Source organism: Myotis lucifugus, unplaced genomic scaffold, assembly GCF_000147115.1.
Source record: "Myotis lucifugus unplaced genomic scaffold, Myoluc2.0 scaffold_170, whole genome shotgun sequence".
Lineage (NCBI taxonomy): Eukaryota > Metazoa > Chordata > Mammalia > Chiroptera > Vespertilionidae > Myotis > Myotis lucifugus.
In genome coordinates, this window is record NW_005871218.1 from 608326 (window position 1) to 624396 (window position 16071).

The following is a 16071-nucleotide window of genomic DNA, read 5'->3' on the forward strand; positions in this document are numbered from 1 at the left end:
CGCCCGCCCAGCCCCCAATGGTGGGGTAGGGGGCCGAGGGCAGAGGCAGAGGGCAGAGGCCCTGGATCCCCAAAGTGCCCAAAAGCCGAAAGCTTGGTGCCTGCAGCGGGGGAAGGAAGGCCCACTCTTGCACAAATTTCGTGCATCAGGCCTCTAGTATAATATAAGATACCAATCATATTAAGGTACAAACTCACAAAGTGAAGTAATGAATTGTTAAGGACATATACATACATGTACATTAAATCTACTTAAAAAGGGAGAATGAGATCAGGCACCAAGAGGGATCCCCTAGGCTACAACATACCCTTTAAAGAAAAAAAGGCCGGATTTCTCCAGGAGCCTTTGCTACCAACAACCCCAGCAGTCCTGACCAGTACTGTGTGTACTCAGAGCCTTTGCCACTGAGAAACCTAACAATCTTATAACAGACAAAATAGATTCATGTCCAAAACTGTCAAGAGACAAAAAGGGTCATTATATACTTACCAAGGGGTCAATTCATCAAGAGATTATAATGATTGTTAATATATATATACACCCAACCTTGAAGTCTCTGTATTAAGCAAACATTAACAGATCTGAAGGCAGAAACAGATATCAATGCAGTAACAGTATGTGATTTCAGTACCCCACTTTAAACAATGGATCTATCATCCAGACAGAAAATCAATGATGGAATATTGGATGTGAACTACACTTTGGCCAAATGGACCTAACAGACATATACAGGACATTCTGACTAAGCACAGCAAGCACATTTTTTCTCTGGCACACATGGAACACCTCCAGGATAGAGCAGGTGTTAGGTCACAAAATAAGTCTTTACAAATTTAAGAATTTTTAGATTATCAAACATCTTTTCTGACTGCAGTGTTTTGAAACTAGAAACCAATAGCCAAAAGAAATCTAGAAAATTAAACAATATGTAGAAATTAAGCTGCTGAACATCCAGTATATCATGAAAAAAATCATAAGGAAAATGAAAAAATACCTTGAGAAAAACAAAAAAAAATGTAAACAGAACATATCAAAACTTATGAGATACAGCAAAAATAGTTTTAAGAAGAAGTTTATAAAAAATGTAGGAAAGAATAACTCAAATAAGAAATCTAACTGTACACTTCAAGGAACTTCAAAAGAAGTATAAAGTAAGCCCAAAGTTAACAAAAGTGAGGAAATAAATGTCAGAGCAGAAATAAATAAAATAGACTAGAAAAGCAATAGAAAAGATCAATGAAACTAAGAGCTTTTTTTAAAAAAAATGATAAAATTGGCAAACCTTTAGATAGATGATGAAGAAAAAAAAAAACAAAAACAGAAGACTCAGCGTCAGAAATAAAGCAAGACATTACAACAAACACCACAAAAGTAAAAAGGAATGTAAGAGACTGCTATATACAATTATGCCTACAAATTGGACAACCTAAAAGAAATGGATAATTTTGAAAAACATGCAATCTACCATGGGTGAATCATAAGGAAATAGAAAATCTGGAGAGACCTACAGCTAGCAAGAAGACTGAATCAATAAAAAAAAAAAAAAAAATTGCCAACAAAGAAAACCCAGGGCCAGATTGTTTTTACTGGTGAATTCTACCAAACATTTCTTCTCAAACTTTTCAAAAAAAAATGAAAGTAGTTTTATGAGACCTGCAACACCCTGATACCGAAGCCAGATAAGAATACTACAAGAAAGGGGCCCTAGCCGGTTTTGGCTCAGTGGATAAAGGATGGGCCTGCAGGCTGAAGGGTCCCCGGTTCAATTCCAGTCAAGGGCACATCCCTCAGTTGCAGGCTCATCCTGGACCCAGGCCCTGGTCAGGGCGTGTGCAGGAGGGAACCCATCAATGTGTTTCTCTCACATCAATATTTCTCTCTGTCTTTCCCTCTCTCTTCCACTCTCTCTAAAAATCCATGGAAAATATCCTCCAGTGAAGATTAAAAAAAAAAAAGAAGAATACTACAAGAAAGGAAAATTAGAGTCCAATATCTCTGATGAACATTGATGTAAGCCTCATCAATGAAATATTAAACAGAATTCAACATCATGTTAAAAAGGATCAATTATTATTTATCCCTGGTATACAAGGATGGTTAAAATATGCAAATCAATAAATATTATACAACACATGAACATAATAAAGTGTAAACATCATCTCAGTAGATGAAGAAATATAAATAATATAGAATAAGCATTAATAATAAATGATATATCTTAAAAGCCAACAGCTCACATCATACTTAACAGCAAAGAGCTAAAAGCTTTTCCTCTAAGATCAAGATCAAGACACGGGATGCCCACTCTCTCTACACTTCCATTAACATGTTACTAGAAGTTCTAGCCAGAGGAATTAGTCAAGAAAAAGAAATAAAAGTGATCCATATAGGCTAGGAAGAAAGAAAATTTTTCAGTTTGCACATGACATGATCTTATATACAGAATACCATAAAACTTCAATTTTAAAAAAATATTAGAACTTATAAATGAATTTAGTAAAGTTGCAAGATATAAAACCAACATAAAAATTAGTTGAGTTTCTATACACAGCTAACTATATTGATTTTTTAAAAAATAGAATCCCATTTACAATGACATTACAAATAATAAAATACTTAGAGATAAATTTAACCAAGGAAGTGAAAGACTTGTACACTTTTACCTTTCAGATATCCTAAAGTGGTCTTGGGGATCGAGGCCTCCAGAGAACACACTTTGAGAACTACTATTCTAAATCAATGGCTCTTATCTTTTGTTTTTATAGTAAAAACAAACAATGTAATATTAATAAATTTATTAAAAAACTATAGTGATAATAATAGCTGTCACTTATCTAAAGCATCTAATGTGGCAAAGGTACACTTTTATAACATTATTTTGTATTACCTGTACTGAGAAACAGTGAGAGATGTATGCTGGTACTCATTTTATAAATGAGGAAATTAATGAATCTGAAAATGTTGGACTAGTTTCCAATTTAAAAAAAAAAGAAAAGAAAACAATAAACATTGATGGAAAAAATGGATATATATATATATATATATATATATATATATATATGTAAATAAATAATATATCCTGTTTTGAATTAGAAGAATTAATATTGTTAAAATATTCATGTTATACAAAGTAATCTATAGATTCAATGGAATCCTTATAAGACTTCCAAACACATTTTTTATAGATATAGAACAATCCTAAACTTTGTAAGAAACCACAAAGATCCTGAATAACCAATGCCATCGTGAAATAAAAAAAACAAAGCTGAGAGCATCACACATTTTGATGCCAAATTATATTAAAAGGCTATAGTAATAAAACATTGTGGTATTGGCATAAAAACAGAATAATGATCTGTTTGATATAAAGTTATCAATGAAACCAATCCAGTGAGTGGTGAAACAGAATCAATGAAACAAAATAGAGGGCCCAGTAATAAGCCCATGCATATATGGTCTATTCCTTTTGACAAAGGTGCCAAGAACACATAATTGTGGGAAAAACTGGATATCTACATGCAAAAGAATGGAATTGGACTCCTTTTTTACACTGTTCACAAAAAAACCCTCAAGATGAATTATAGACCTAAATATAAGACCTGAAACTGAAATACTTCTAAAAGAAAACAAAACAAAAGGGAATACTTCTTGACATTGGTCTTGCAATAGTTTTTTGGATATGACAACCAAAGCATACGGAACAAAACAAAAATTAACAAGTGGGACTATATTGAAGTAAAACACTTTTGTATAGCAAAGGAAACAATCAACAAAAAGGTAACCTATGCAATGGAGAAGATAGTTACACACCATATATTTGATAAGGGCTTCAATATCTAAAATATATAAGGAACTCATACAATTCAATAGCAAAAAGACCACAAGTAGCCCAATTTAAAAATGGACAAAGACCTGAATAGACATTTCTCCAATGAAGATGTACAAATGACCAACAGATACATGAAAGATGCTCAGTCTCATGAATCATCAGGGAATACAAAGCACAACTATGAGCTACATGGGTTACCAATTAAACAAGATATAGCAAAAGCCAGCAAGGATGTGAAGGAAAGGTAACATTTTTAAACTGTTGGTGGGGATGTAAACTGGTATAGCCTTTATGGAAAACAGTATGGAGTTTCCTCAAATAATTAACGAAACCACACAGAACTACCATATGATTCAGCAATACCACTTTTGGGTATATATCCAAAACAAATGAAATTGATACATAGAAGAGATACCATATTGTTGTATACATAATATCTATAATAATAAAAGTGTAATATGCTAATTAGACTGAATAGCTGAATGACCTTCTGGACATCCTTCTGGATGACCTTCCAGACAAAGACAGGGCTGCAAGGGCTGAGGCAAGCCGTCGCGGCTGCTAGGGCCAAGTCCCTTGCACGAATTCCGTGCATCGGGCCTCTAGTATTAACTATATACTGTGTTATCTTTATACTGGGAATTACTAGCCAAAGTATGAAATCAAACTAAGTGTTTATAGTCTAAGTAGAGGCCTGGTGCACAAAATTCATGCACTCGGGGGCGTGTGATCACTCAGCCCAGCCTGTACCTTCTCGCAGTCTGGGAGCTCTCGGGCAATGTCAGACTGACAGCTTAGGCCCACTCCCAGCGGGGAGCGAGCCTAAGCTGGCAGTCGGACATTCTTAGCGCTGCTGCGGAGGCGGGAGAGGCTCCCACCACCGCCCCTGCACTGGCCAGCCATGAGCCCAGCTTCTGGCTGAGTGGTGCTCCCCCTGTGGGAGTGCACTGACCAACAGGGGGCAGCCCCTGCGTTGATTGTCTGCCTCCTGGTGGTCAGTGTGCGTCATAGAGACTGGTCGTTCCGCCATTGGGTCGATTTACTTATTAGCCTTTTATTATATAGGATGAATGGATAAAGAAAAGTGGGGTATAAAACATGCAATATTATTCAGTTTTAGTGAAGAGCATGCCATTTGCAACAATATAAATGAGTTTTGAGGGCACTATGATAAGTACATTGATTCATTAAGCCAGACCAATAAACACAGATACTGCATAATATCACGTATATGTAGAATCTAAAAAAAAAAGAAAAAGAAAAAAGTTAAACTCATAGAAACAGAGTAGAATCCTAGTTGCCAGAGATTGGGGGCTATAGGAAATGGAGTGATGTTGGTCAGAGGGTACAAATCTTCAGTTATAAGATGAATATGTTCTGAAGATCTGATGTAAAGCATGGATACTGTAGTTAATATACTGTGCTGTATACTTAAATTTTGCTGAGAGATTCAATATTATGTGTCCTCCACACACACAATACACACACAAACATACACACAAAGGTAACTATGTGAGCTGATGGATGTGTTAATTTGATTATGATAATCATTTTATAATATACATGTATATCAGGTTATCGTGTTTTATACTTTAAATATATACAATTTCATTTGTCTATTACACCTCCAAAATCCTCACCTTCCTTCCCTCCCCCCCAAAAACAAAAACAGAATAGAATACAGACCACTAGTCTTATTCAGAATAAAAATAAAAACGATAGAATTCTTTAATCACCTCTTCCATAAAGTTTACATGGTACTGACGATTGATCAAACTATATATTTTAAAAAAAGAATAGAAATAGCATTTAAAAATATAGAAAACAGCTGGGACATTGTATATTATTACATCTTCTTTTTAAGCTGTGTCAATAGACCTACTTTTTGTCTCCAGCAATGCCTTCCTTTACTATTGTATGTATTTTTTTTCATTGTGTTTACTTTTATTCCATTTTTGGAAGTATTTCATTTTGGTTTTCTTGACTAAGCAGGGTCCAAAATGTAACAAGTATGGATGAGAAAAAAATAATGGATGGACAAAAATAACAATGATTATCAAATATTCACTTAGGTAATAGTTTGGATAGCAATAAAGTTCTCATAAGAGGATATATATATATATATATATATATATATATGGATATATATATATATATGGATATATATAGGCAAAAATGGTGATCTTGTGAATTCCATCATAAAACAAAACAAAACTTTATTGGATTATTATCTTTTAATTTCCTCATCTGATTCTGTTCTAGGTTCTACACATATTTTTAACAGATTCTTTTCTAGGATATCATAAGCAAAAATATATAGTATCACTATGGATTATGAAATAGGTATAGAAGTAAAGATATAGACTTCAGCATGCACACACAAAAATTAATTTCATATTGGTTTGTGAAGCTGTGGTTGGTTTTACCATGATATACTGATTTTATTGCATATCATTGTGGTCATAGCATCATGCAATTTGGCATGTAATTTGTATCAGAAAGAGTTCTGTCTCTATCATTTGCAATAGCAACAGCTATATATTAATCACATAGCTTTATCTGTATATATAAAAGCCTAATATGCACATTATCCCCATGGGAATTCGACCAGGAGACCGATTGCTCGCTATGACATGCACTGACCACTATGGGGCAGCACAGAACAAAGGAAGGCCCTGGTCAGCAGCCGCAAGGCCCCGATTGGCCCTATTGCCAGCCAGACCTAGGGACCCTACCCATGCAGCGATTTCATGCACTGGGCCTCTAGTATGAAATAATAGTAACAGTAATACAGAACTGTCTCAACCAGTATGACTCCTAGTTTTTGAACTGAGTTTTAAATGGATTGCGTTGATGTCCATAGAAGGATCAGAACAAATAAAAGAACTAGTTGGAATTAATCACTCTGTTCTCTTCAGTCCCACAGTGCTTTGTTAATTCTTAAGAACTTAATTCATTCTGTTTTGATTTAGTGCGATTTCTGTGCAAGCTCATCACCTCTACCTAACTGGGAGTTTCTTGTGTAGTGGCCCATCTCATTCATCTTTCATATCCACAGCTATTAATAATTGTTCATATATGAAACAGTCACAACTAAAAAGAATAAAGATTTTCTTATCTTTTTATAATGTGCTTTTTAAATTTCTTTCAGAAATTTGATACCACTGTACAAAAGCGAAGATGACACAGAAATTTCAAAGACAATTAAGGCTCAGTGGACTTCTCTGGGCCTAGAAGATGTGCAGTTTGTAAATTACTCTGTGCTGCTGAGTCTGCCAGGCCCTTCTCCCAGCTCTGTGATGCTGAGCAGCAGCGGCCAATGCTTTCATGCTAACGGCCAGCCTTGCGGTGGAGAAGCCAGAACTCACCGCAGCCAAGATCTGCTCTCCTCATACGCAGCCTATTCTGCCAAAGGAACTCTCGAGGTAATATGACCATTTGTCTCTGTCATTTACAGTGAAATAGAATTAGAAAACAGCAGCTTTCATCTAAAGTGAACTAACTGGCAAGATGCAACATACAAAAGTAACTGTTAAATGTCCTCAGTGTGGAGATGCCAGGGAAGGAAAAGGAAGATTTGGATTGCCTGGCTCTTGACTTGTCATATTTGGAAAGTGAAAACACGTTAGAAGAATTTAATTCAAAAGTGTTGAACATGTGACTGTGTCATTCACATTTCCCTTAGTACATAGAGTACATGTTCATTTCATTCTTTGTTTTTGAAAGGCAGATTTTAATAGATTGCTATGGACAGAAAGAATAAAGGTGGAGGCAGTGGAAAATTGATGTGATTATTCACACTTTTAAGATTTGAAATACAGTACTTCCACTTTCTTAATGGAAAACACCTGAGCTAGAAGGCCAGCTGTGGGTTATTGCTTTGTTATTTTCTGGGTTAGTTTTTGTTGTTTTTTGGTGCTGTGGTTTTTTGGCATTGAGGTTAAGTGCATGGCTTTTAGAGCCACATGGACTGGTTTCAATCTCAGCTCTAGGGCTGTTTCCTCAACTCTGTAATGTGGCTAATCATATTTCCAATATCATAAGGTTGTTTTGAGAATCAAATTGACTAATATATGTAAATCTTGGAGGACAGAGCCTAGGCCGTAGTAAAGACAATTTGCCAGTTAGATACAATATATAACTGGTCACTAGTTTTCTTAAATAGCAAGTGGTCTGTTTCCATGTAAAAATATCGACTTAATTAGTACATTTAGTCTTTTATAAAACTGTAGATTGCTTTACTTAATACAAATGAAATTATGTTATGTTTCTGATTGTTGTTCATTATTGCCACCGATTTTTAAGAATCTAACTTCTGATTAGCTCTGATTAATATATGAAATATTTAACCCGGATGGTGTTGCTCAGTGGTTGAGCATCGACCTATGAATCAGGAGGTCTCTGTTCGATTCCTGTCAGGGCATGTGTCTGGGTTGCAGGCTCCATCCCCAGTAGGGGGCGTGCATGAGGCAGCTGATCAATAATTATTTCTCATCATTAATGTTTCTATCTCTCTTCCCTCTCCCTTCCTCTTTCTGATATCAATTAAAAACATATTTAAATATCTATTCAATAAAGGATCTAATAAGGTATTTATATGGATTTTTAAAGCTCTAGTTGTATTATGATTTTCAAAAGCAAAGCAATTTGTAGGTGACTGTTTTACATGCATATGGAGTACTTGCATATTTTATGTACATGTTTTAGACAGATGTATTATTGATACTCACATATTCTAATTAATAGAACACTAGTAATTTTTCTGCATCCCTTCAGATCATTTCCTAATTCAAATCAAGCTTGAGAGGTTGCTGCTGCTGATTCAGGCATACCTAATTTTTTATTTTGAGTACATTGTGTTTGCATGAATTTCTATCAGGCAGAGCCATTAACAAGTTCCTAAATTATTCTAGTTTGACTGCCAGCAAAGCTCCCCACTACTTTGCTTTTGACAAGGTTATTTGTAGAAGAGGAGTGCCCCTTTTCTTTGAAGAGCTGTCATGTCCATTCATCATGTGACTGTTTGGGATAAGCTTCCAATTTTTGCTTTTTGGTAACAGTCTAAACAGCATTTGTGATATCTGAGATCTACTTGGAAAACAGGCACAGTGCCAGCATGATGGATGGTGTACTTTGCAACTTCTTTGTAATTCATCGTGCACTGGAAAGGTGACATTGTTTACCCCATCATAATGACAGGTGGGTCAGTGAAAGGGTCCTAAGGAGAGTTGTCCTGTCAGATGCAAAATACATATTAAAATGGATACATACATAATTTAGCATGAGTGAGGTTAGCTTCGGGGAATAAACAGTAATTTATATTTTTATTAAAAGGCAAATACCCACTATAATATCATCATGCTGTTAAAGGCATTGGTAGTGAGTGTTGACAATGTCTAGTCAGTTTTACAAATAGAATATATGACTTCACGTAATCCCTGTGCAATTATGTCTTGTGTCCTTTGTGAAAACCACACAGATGCAGAAAGCAAAGGGAACAATTAATATTTAATATGGGTTGGTCAGGTTGGGTCCACCATGTTTTTAGTTTTGAACAGGGGATTTCTTTTTATTCCAATACATTTTATGGGTTTTAGAGTGTTCTTTCTATTAAGTATTCCTTTGTGTCTGAAAGACAAACCCAATAATGCAATTTTGTGTAGAAATTTATTTTCACCAACTCATTAACTGTGCTTAAAATATTGATATCAACACATTTATCACTACCCCATTCCTCAGAGAACCCAGGCTAGCACCCTTCCTGATCAACTGTGGGTTAGCCACTTCAATTCTGTAAGCGTTTATGTTCTTATTTTTATAAGAGGAAACATACTAGTATCCCAAGTGGTTGTGGGAAAGAAATTATAAAAAATCACTTAAAGTGCCTGGCACTTGGAAAGCACTCTATAAATGTTATTATTATTATGTGGAATAAAGTAGACACATTCAAATGAGGTAAATTAGGAAAATATCAGAACTATCTATCATAAGGTTTGGAAGCACAAACTTTTTACCCTCTTGTCTGATTATAATGGTCCTGTATTCTGTTTAACATGACAAATATCAATCATCAGGGAGGAAAATGCTTTGAATATACATATATATATATATATATATATATATATATATATATATATATATATATGGCTAAGTGACCGTCTGACTGGCCAACTAGCCAGTAGGTATTATGCACACTGACCACCAGGGGCAGATGTTCAATGCAGGAGCTGCTGAGCAGCAGTGACTTGGCAGTGGCAGTTCTTGGGTGATGCACCTGGAACCAGAGAGGAAGGAGCCTGTGTCACCCGAGAACCACCCTCTTGCAATTCAGGACCCCTGAGGGGATGTCAGAGAGCCAGTTTCAGCCCGATCCCCGCAGTCCAGGCTGAGGAACCCCACCTGCCAGAGGGACCCTGCTCACTCCAAAAACCACCTTCGAGCCATGGCTCCACCCCAGGTGCAGCGGCTGGGGAGGGGGGACAGTGGGAGGTTGACTCCAAGGCCTGTCAGGTCTGTTTCCCCATTCCTACCCCATTGGCCACCTTCTAATTAATTTCCTTTCAATGTGCACTACTGTGAGTAAATAATAGACTATATATAAGTCTCTGATTATATTTTTAATTAAAAACTAAAAATCAAAGAAACTAGGAATAAAGTATTTGTTTTTAATTTTTTAAATTATTATTTTTAAATCCTCACCTGAGGATATTTTTTCCATTGAATTTTTTTAGAGTAGAGAGGAGGGAGGGGGGTTGAGAGATGAGATAGAGATAGAGATAGAGAGAGAGAGAGAGAGAGAGAGAGAGAAACATCCATGTAAGAGAGACACATGACACATTGACTGGTTGCCTCCAACATCAACCAGGGCCAGGGATGGAGCCTGCAACTGAGATACCTGCCCTTGACTTGGAACCAAACCCAAGACCCTTTGGTCTGTGGGCTGACACTCTGTCCACTGAGCCAATCCATCCAGGGCAGAAGTATTTTATTTTTGAATGCAGAATTACAAATTCTGTCAAGTTGGTCCTGAAGAGAAGTGTTATCTTTGTTGTGTAAAACATCAAGACATAGTTTAACATATGAAATCTGAACATCATCAAATAATTTGTTAAAATGTCTTAAAGTGTAAAAATATAACCACTTCATGGAATCTTTGAATAACTTGCAAGTCAGATGTCTATTTTCTCATGGCTAGGAAAATATTGTCTTCTTGTTTTATTTTTAATATTCTTAAACAAAAACAAACTTATCAGTGTTAAGGCAAAAGGCAAAGCTATGTGCATTTGGCTCTGAAGGATTCCTGTTATAGATAAAAATATCAGAAGCTAAAGGAGTGGAATAGAATTGTATGAGTATGAAGATTAAGCTACTTTCTCACCAACAGAAAATGTAAGCTTGGAGCTGCTTTTCAATGTTGAAAATGATTTTGCTTTTTTTTTGTCTTTCTTTTCTTCTCTTGGGATCAATCTTTTGATCAACAATGAAAAATTGTGAGATAAATAGCTGTGAACACAATTGTATAAAAGTTATTAATTTTAAAAAAATACATATAATACCTTTACCCAAATTCCATGTATTCCTGATATGAGCTTTGTGCACTGAATTAACAAAATAATTTCATAACTTCTGCTAATTTGAGGATAATAACCATAGGACTAGTTGCCACATATTATATATATATTTTTTCCAGTATTTAAAATTTAGACAGAAGCATTTACAAATAAAGAAGTGATCTATCACAACATAGTGTCATAGTTAAATATTTGTGAGAAAGGTTACATCTTTTATGTGGAAAAGAGGATAAAAGCATATAAAATAAAAGTTTTAAGGCAAAGATAGCTGAATTAAAACAAATATGGACATTTTAGTGAGACAGTGTTTGACTAGAGACTTCTAATTTGACTAAAGTTACCTGTAAAGTTTCTGAATCTCCATAATTAAGTGTAATTTGACAGAAAAGTCTAGGTCAGCCTTTTTATTTTTACTTGTGATATGATTTAAAGCATACTACTTATAAAACTAAGTGGTAATGTAACTTTTCCAGCAGATTTAATTTATATTTTAATTTCCATAAAATGCTAGCATTTAAATATGTAGTTTGCATGTAAGATTTACCTCCCTTCAGAACTAGAGAGATCTGTGCAAAAGTTGATCCTTAGGTTTATGCACTATTTTGATACACTAAGATAAATTATTTTAAAAGGCAGAATTCTGTCATATTACTTTCACTGTCTCCGGGAAGAATTCTCTTGAATGAATTAGTAACTCCTTCAATATCCTTGCCTTAATAAGTTTAATATCATTTATTAAATAAAGTGTCCTATGATTATTAATGTTTTCCTATATATTTTAATTTGATATGGAAAGATTAACTGACTAATGTAGAACTTAGCCAGCTGGGTCTCCCTAATAGAGCAGAAAGCCATCAACATTCAGCAAATACACGCTGAGTGCCTTTTGGATGCCAATCACAGGGGACAAAGTGGTTAAAAAGAAAGCTTTGGACATTGCTTCTATGTAGTTGGAAGTCTAATGGGAGAAACTGGCAGTCAGGTAAACAATTACAAAACTCCATGGCTCGATATTGCTAACTTAAAACATAGGCAAATTATTTAAACATCCTAAACTTTAGTTTCCTCACCTAAAAAATAGACAGATATGTCTACTGAATATGAATGGTCTTAAGATATACTGGAATGATTGACTCCATTATACAATCTCCATAGAAAATGTGTAGCACAGAGGACATAAACAGTTTAGTATTATATTCTTTTTCTTTTATATCATGTCATAAATCCAATCTAGTTTAATCATTCTCATAATACACACTTGTACATGTGCATAGACATACATATTCACATTCATAACTTCTGCTAACTTGAGGATAATAGCCATGGGACTAGTTGCCACATATTTTATATATTTTCATGTACACTTTTTCTAGTATTTAAAATTTAGACAGAAGCATTTACAAATAAAGAAGTGATCTATCACAACATATTGTTCATAATTAAATATTTGTGAGAAAGGTTACATTTTTTTATGTGGGAAAGAGAACAAAAGCGTATAAAATAAAAGTTTTAATGCAAAGATAGTTGAATTAAAACAAATATGGACTTTTTTTTCACAGACTCAAAGGCTTTCTAGTCAATTTCCAATTGTCTAACAGCTGGGGTTTCCTGTGGTCTTCCTCTTGCCTTTATCTCCTCCTGTAGTTGCTCACTTCATACCCTCCTCGATTACTCCACTCTTCCCACATTATCAAGCCTAAGAAAAATCTTCAACCCGTAGTCAAATCCGTAACTATTTCAGTTTTTTAAAATACATTTTTATTTATTTTAGAGAAGGGAGAGGGAGAGAGAGAGAAAGAAACATCGCACAAGACTTGTAGGCCAATTACGGCAAGGCTACAGCATTAGGTGGGTTGGACAGCACCAAGAACAATGCCATTGGGTAGAAAGTGAGATTGCACTCAGATTCCACTTCAAATTTCATACACCTTTCATCCAAAGTCATAGAGGTAACTAAAAAAAATCAATGATTGTGCCCTGGCGGTGTGGCTCAGTTGGTTGGGCATCGTCCCAGGCACCACAAAGTTGCTGGTTTGATTCCTGGTCAGGGCACTTGGATTGCTGGTTGGATCCCCAGTAAGGGGGGTGCAGGATGCAGCTCATCTATATTACACTCTTACATCAATGTTTCTCTCTTCTCCATTTCTCTCTCTAAAAATCATTAAACTATTATTATTTTTTTAAATCAATAATTGAATGGTGAGTGGCAAGGAATTTCCTTCTGTTTTTTTGTTGTTTATTTCCTGAAAGGGGACGTTCAATGATCAGATAGAGTTTACCTTCTAGACCAGCGGTTCTCAACCTGTGGGTCGCGACCCCTTTGGGGGTCGAATGACCCTTTCACAGGGGTCGCCTAAGACCATCAGAAAACACATATATAATTATATATTGTTTTTGTTATTAATCACTATGCTTTAAGTATGTTCAATTTGTAACAATGAAATTGGGGGTCACCACAACATGAGAAACTGTATTAAAGGGTCGCGGCATGAAGAAGGTTGAGAACCACTGTTCCCGACAAATCTAATGGAAGATCAAGAATTTCCTCAAATTACCAGTATATAAGATACAGGGGTGGGCAAAAATAGTTTCATAGTTGTTACAAATAAATAATATAATAATTAAATAAAAAAAGAATAAAATATGTGTTTCATAGCCTCACAACTGTAAACCTACTTTTGCCAACCCATGCATATACTTTTCTGAGATACTTCTACCTCCTGGAACATTTTGCAGAAATTACCCACTGAGCTTCCTTCTTTGTCCTCAAGCACCTGGAACTGGTCCATCAGCTCTCTTCCTAGACTTTCAAGATAATGATCCTATTTCCCCATTGCTCTCCAATCTCACCCCAGGGGAGATGATTGAGTTCTTTCAGAATGTTTAGTTCAGGAGCAATTTACCAGAGCTGCTGTTATTATTTTTTTAAGAGTTTTATGCTTAGTTTACTATAGCAAAATAGAGTAAATAGCTTAAATGGGAATTGCGGTAAATTTACAGACACTCTCATCATCACTTGTTGTTGGTGAAAATGTAAATGGAATAGGATTAATCACTTTTACACTAATTTATTTCATCCATTCTCACTTTGAGAAAGAATAATCTAGATCCAGTTTCTATATACTTCTTTTGTTTCTAGGATTTATAGAACAAATGAGGCTAAATCTTCTTTTTAGTCTACAAACCTTCTTATTGCATTTTTGGTAAAAGCTGACTAACCAACATACTATTACCTCTCTCAGCTGTACATCTCAACTGTTCCTTCTAACTGTTGAGTACCACCTGGCAGTTGTTCCTTCATTGATACATTCCTGAAAACCCATCCTTATCTAATGCCCACCCCTATAAGAAAAACAATAACTTCCTCTTTCAAAATCCAGAAGTCATGTTTTACACCTTAACATACTTGATGTCTTTGTTTCATTTGCAGAGGTCTTTATTTTCTCAGAGTTTGTACTTACCTCTGCCGAAAGGTTCACCTAGGTCAGTTCATGGCTTCTCATCATTTAGATGTGATTTCCTTAGCAATGTCTTCCCTGACTTTCTTATCAAAATGATTCCCCATCCCTCTAAACTACTCTGTCCATATTTTCTTTAGGGCCTAGCATAACTGGAATCTTCTGAACTGTCACTGTCTTTATTGACTTTTTTATTGTTGATGTCTCATCAAGAGAAAGTAAACACAGTATAAAGCCAGTTTTTTTTTAACTCATTTTTCTCCCCATACCTTCAGAAACTAAAATATAACCTGACCCATGTGGTTGGAAAATAACTAACTTTTCTCTTTAATACCCACACTTTCTTGGACTTCCATAATTTGTGTTTTCTCCTGTTTATTTTCCTACTTCTATACATATATTTTATGATTTCCTTTTTAAGATATATAGTTTTAACTTTTAAAATGACTGTTCAATATAAGTGGGTAAAAGGGAAAGATATTCTGGCTTGTTTTTATTTTTAATATGTTGGCCAAATAATGCAAATGAGTATCTAAATATTCTGTAAGGGCCTATTTGTTAAATCTGGGGCCACTTAAAATTATTTTTTCTTACTGATAATTTGTGTTTTCTAACTTACATGATTTTTTCTATTGACTTTGGAGACAATAGACTTAAAATATGGAAATGTAATCCTGACAGAACTGTGCTTCACTTTGGTTAAATTTCTATATTATACTTTTAACTTAATTTTATTATCTTTTAAATGGATGTGTACATGTTATATTATTTTTAAAAAATGCAAATATCTTAAATAATTACTGAATGTCAAGATATTGTATTTAGTATATCATTGTAGCAAATATTTTTCAAGTGTTTATTAAAGGAAAAAAAGTGATAAGTATGACAAGTCACCCCTTTATCTGATTGCTTAAACCAAACATAGCAAAATGTATCATGTTTCTCATCCTTATTGTTGAATTCAGTTGTCATATACTAGTTTCCCATACTAGCCGATGTCCCTTCTGATTGCTTAGGAGTCCATTTTAACTGATAGTACTTGTCCTGCTTCAGTTATTAAATAATTTAAATAATTAAATATTAGTTTAAATATTAGTTATTCAAATGAACAATTATTTAATATTAAACTATTATATATTTTATATAGCACACTCCTTATGCCAATCTCTATTTAATTGACCTTGATTAGCTAGAATAATGTTTAGAGAAAAAG

The 16071-nt window shown here is 34.8% G+C and overlaps 1 protein-coding gene across 1 annotated transcript in view; it reads left to right on the plus strand.

Moving 5' to 3' along the window:
- NAALADL2 (N-acetylated alpha-linked acidic dipeptidase like 2) overlaps window positions 1-16071 on the plus strand; it is a 1041900-nt gene that overhangs the window by 555217 nt on the left and 470612 nt on the right. Inside the window, 1 exon segment of the mRNA XM_023760057.1 lies at window positions 6981-7254. Within this exon segment, the coding sequence (XP_023615825.1) occupies window positions 6981-7254 (274 nt within the window).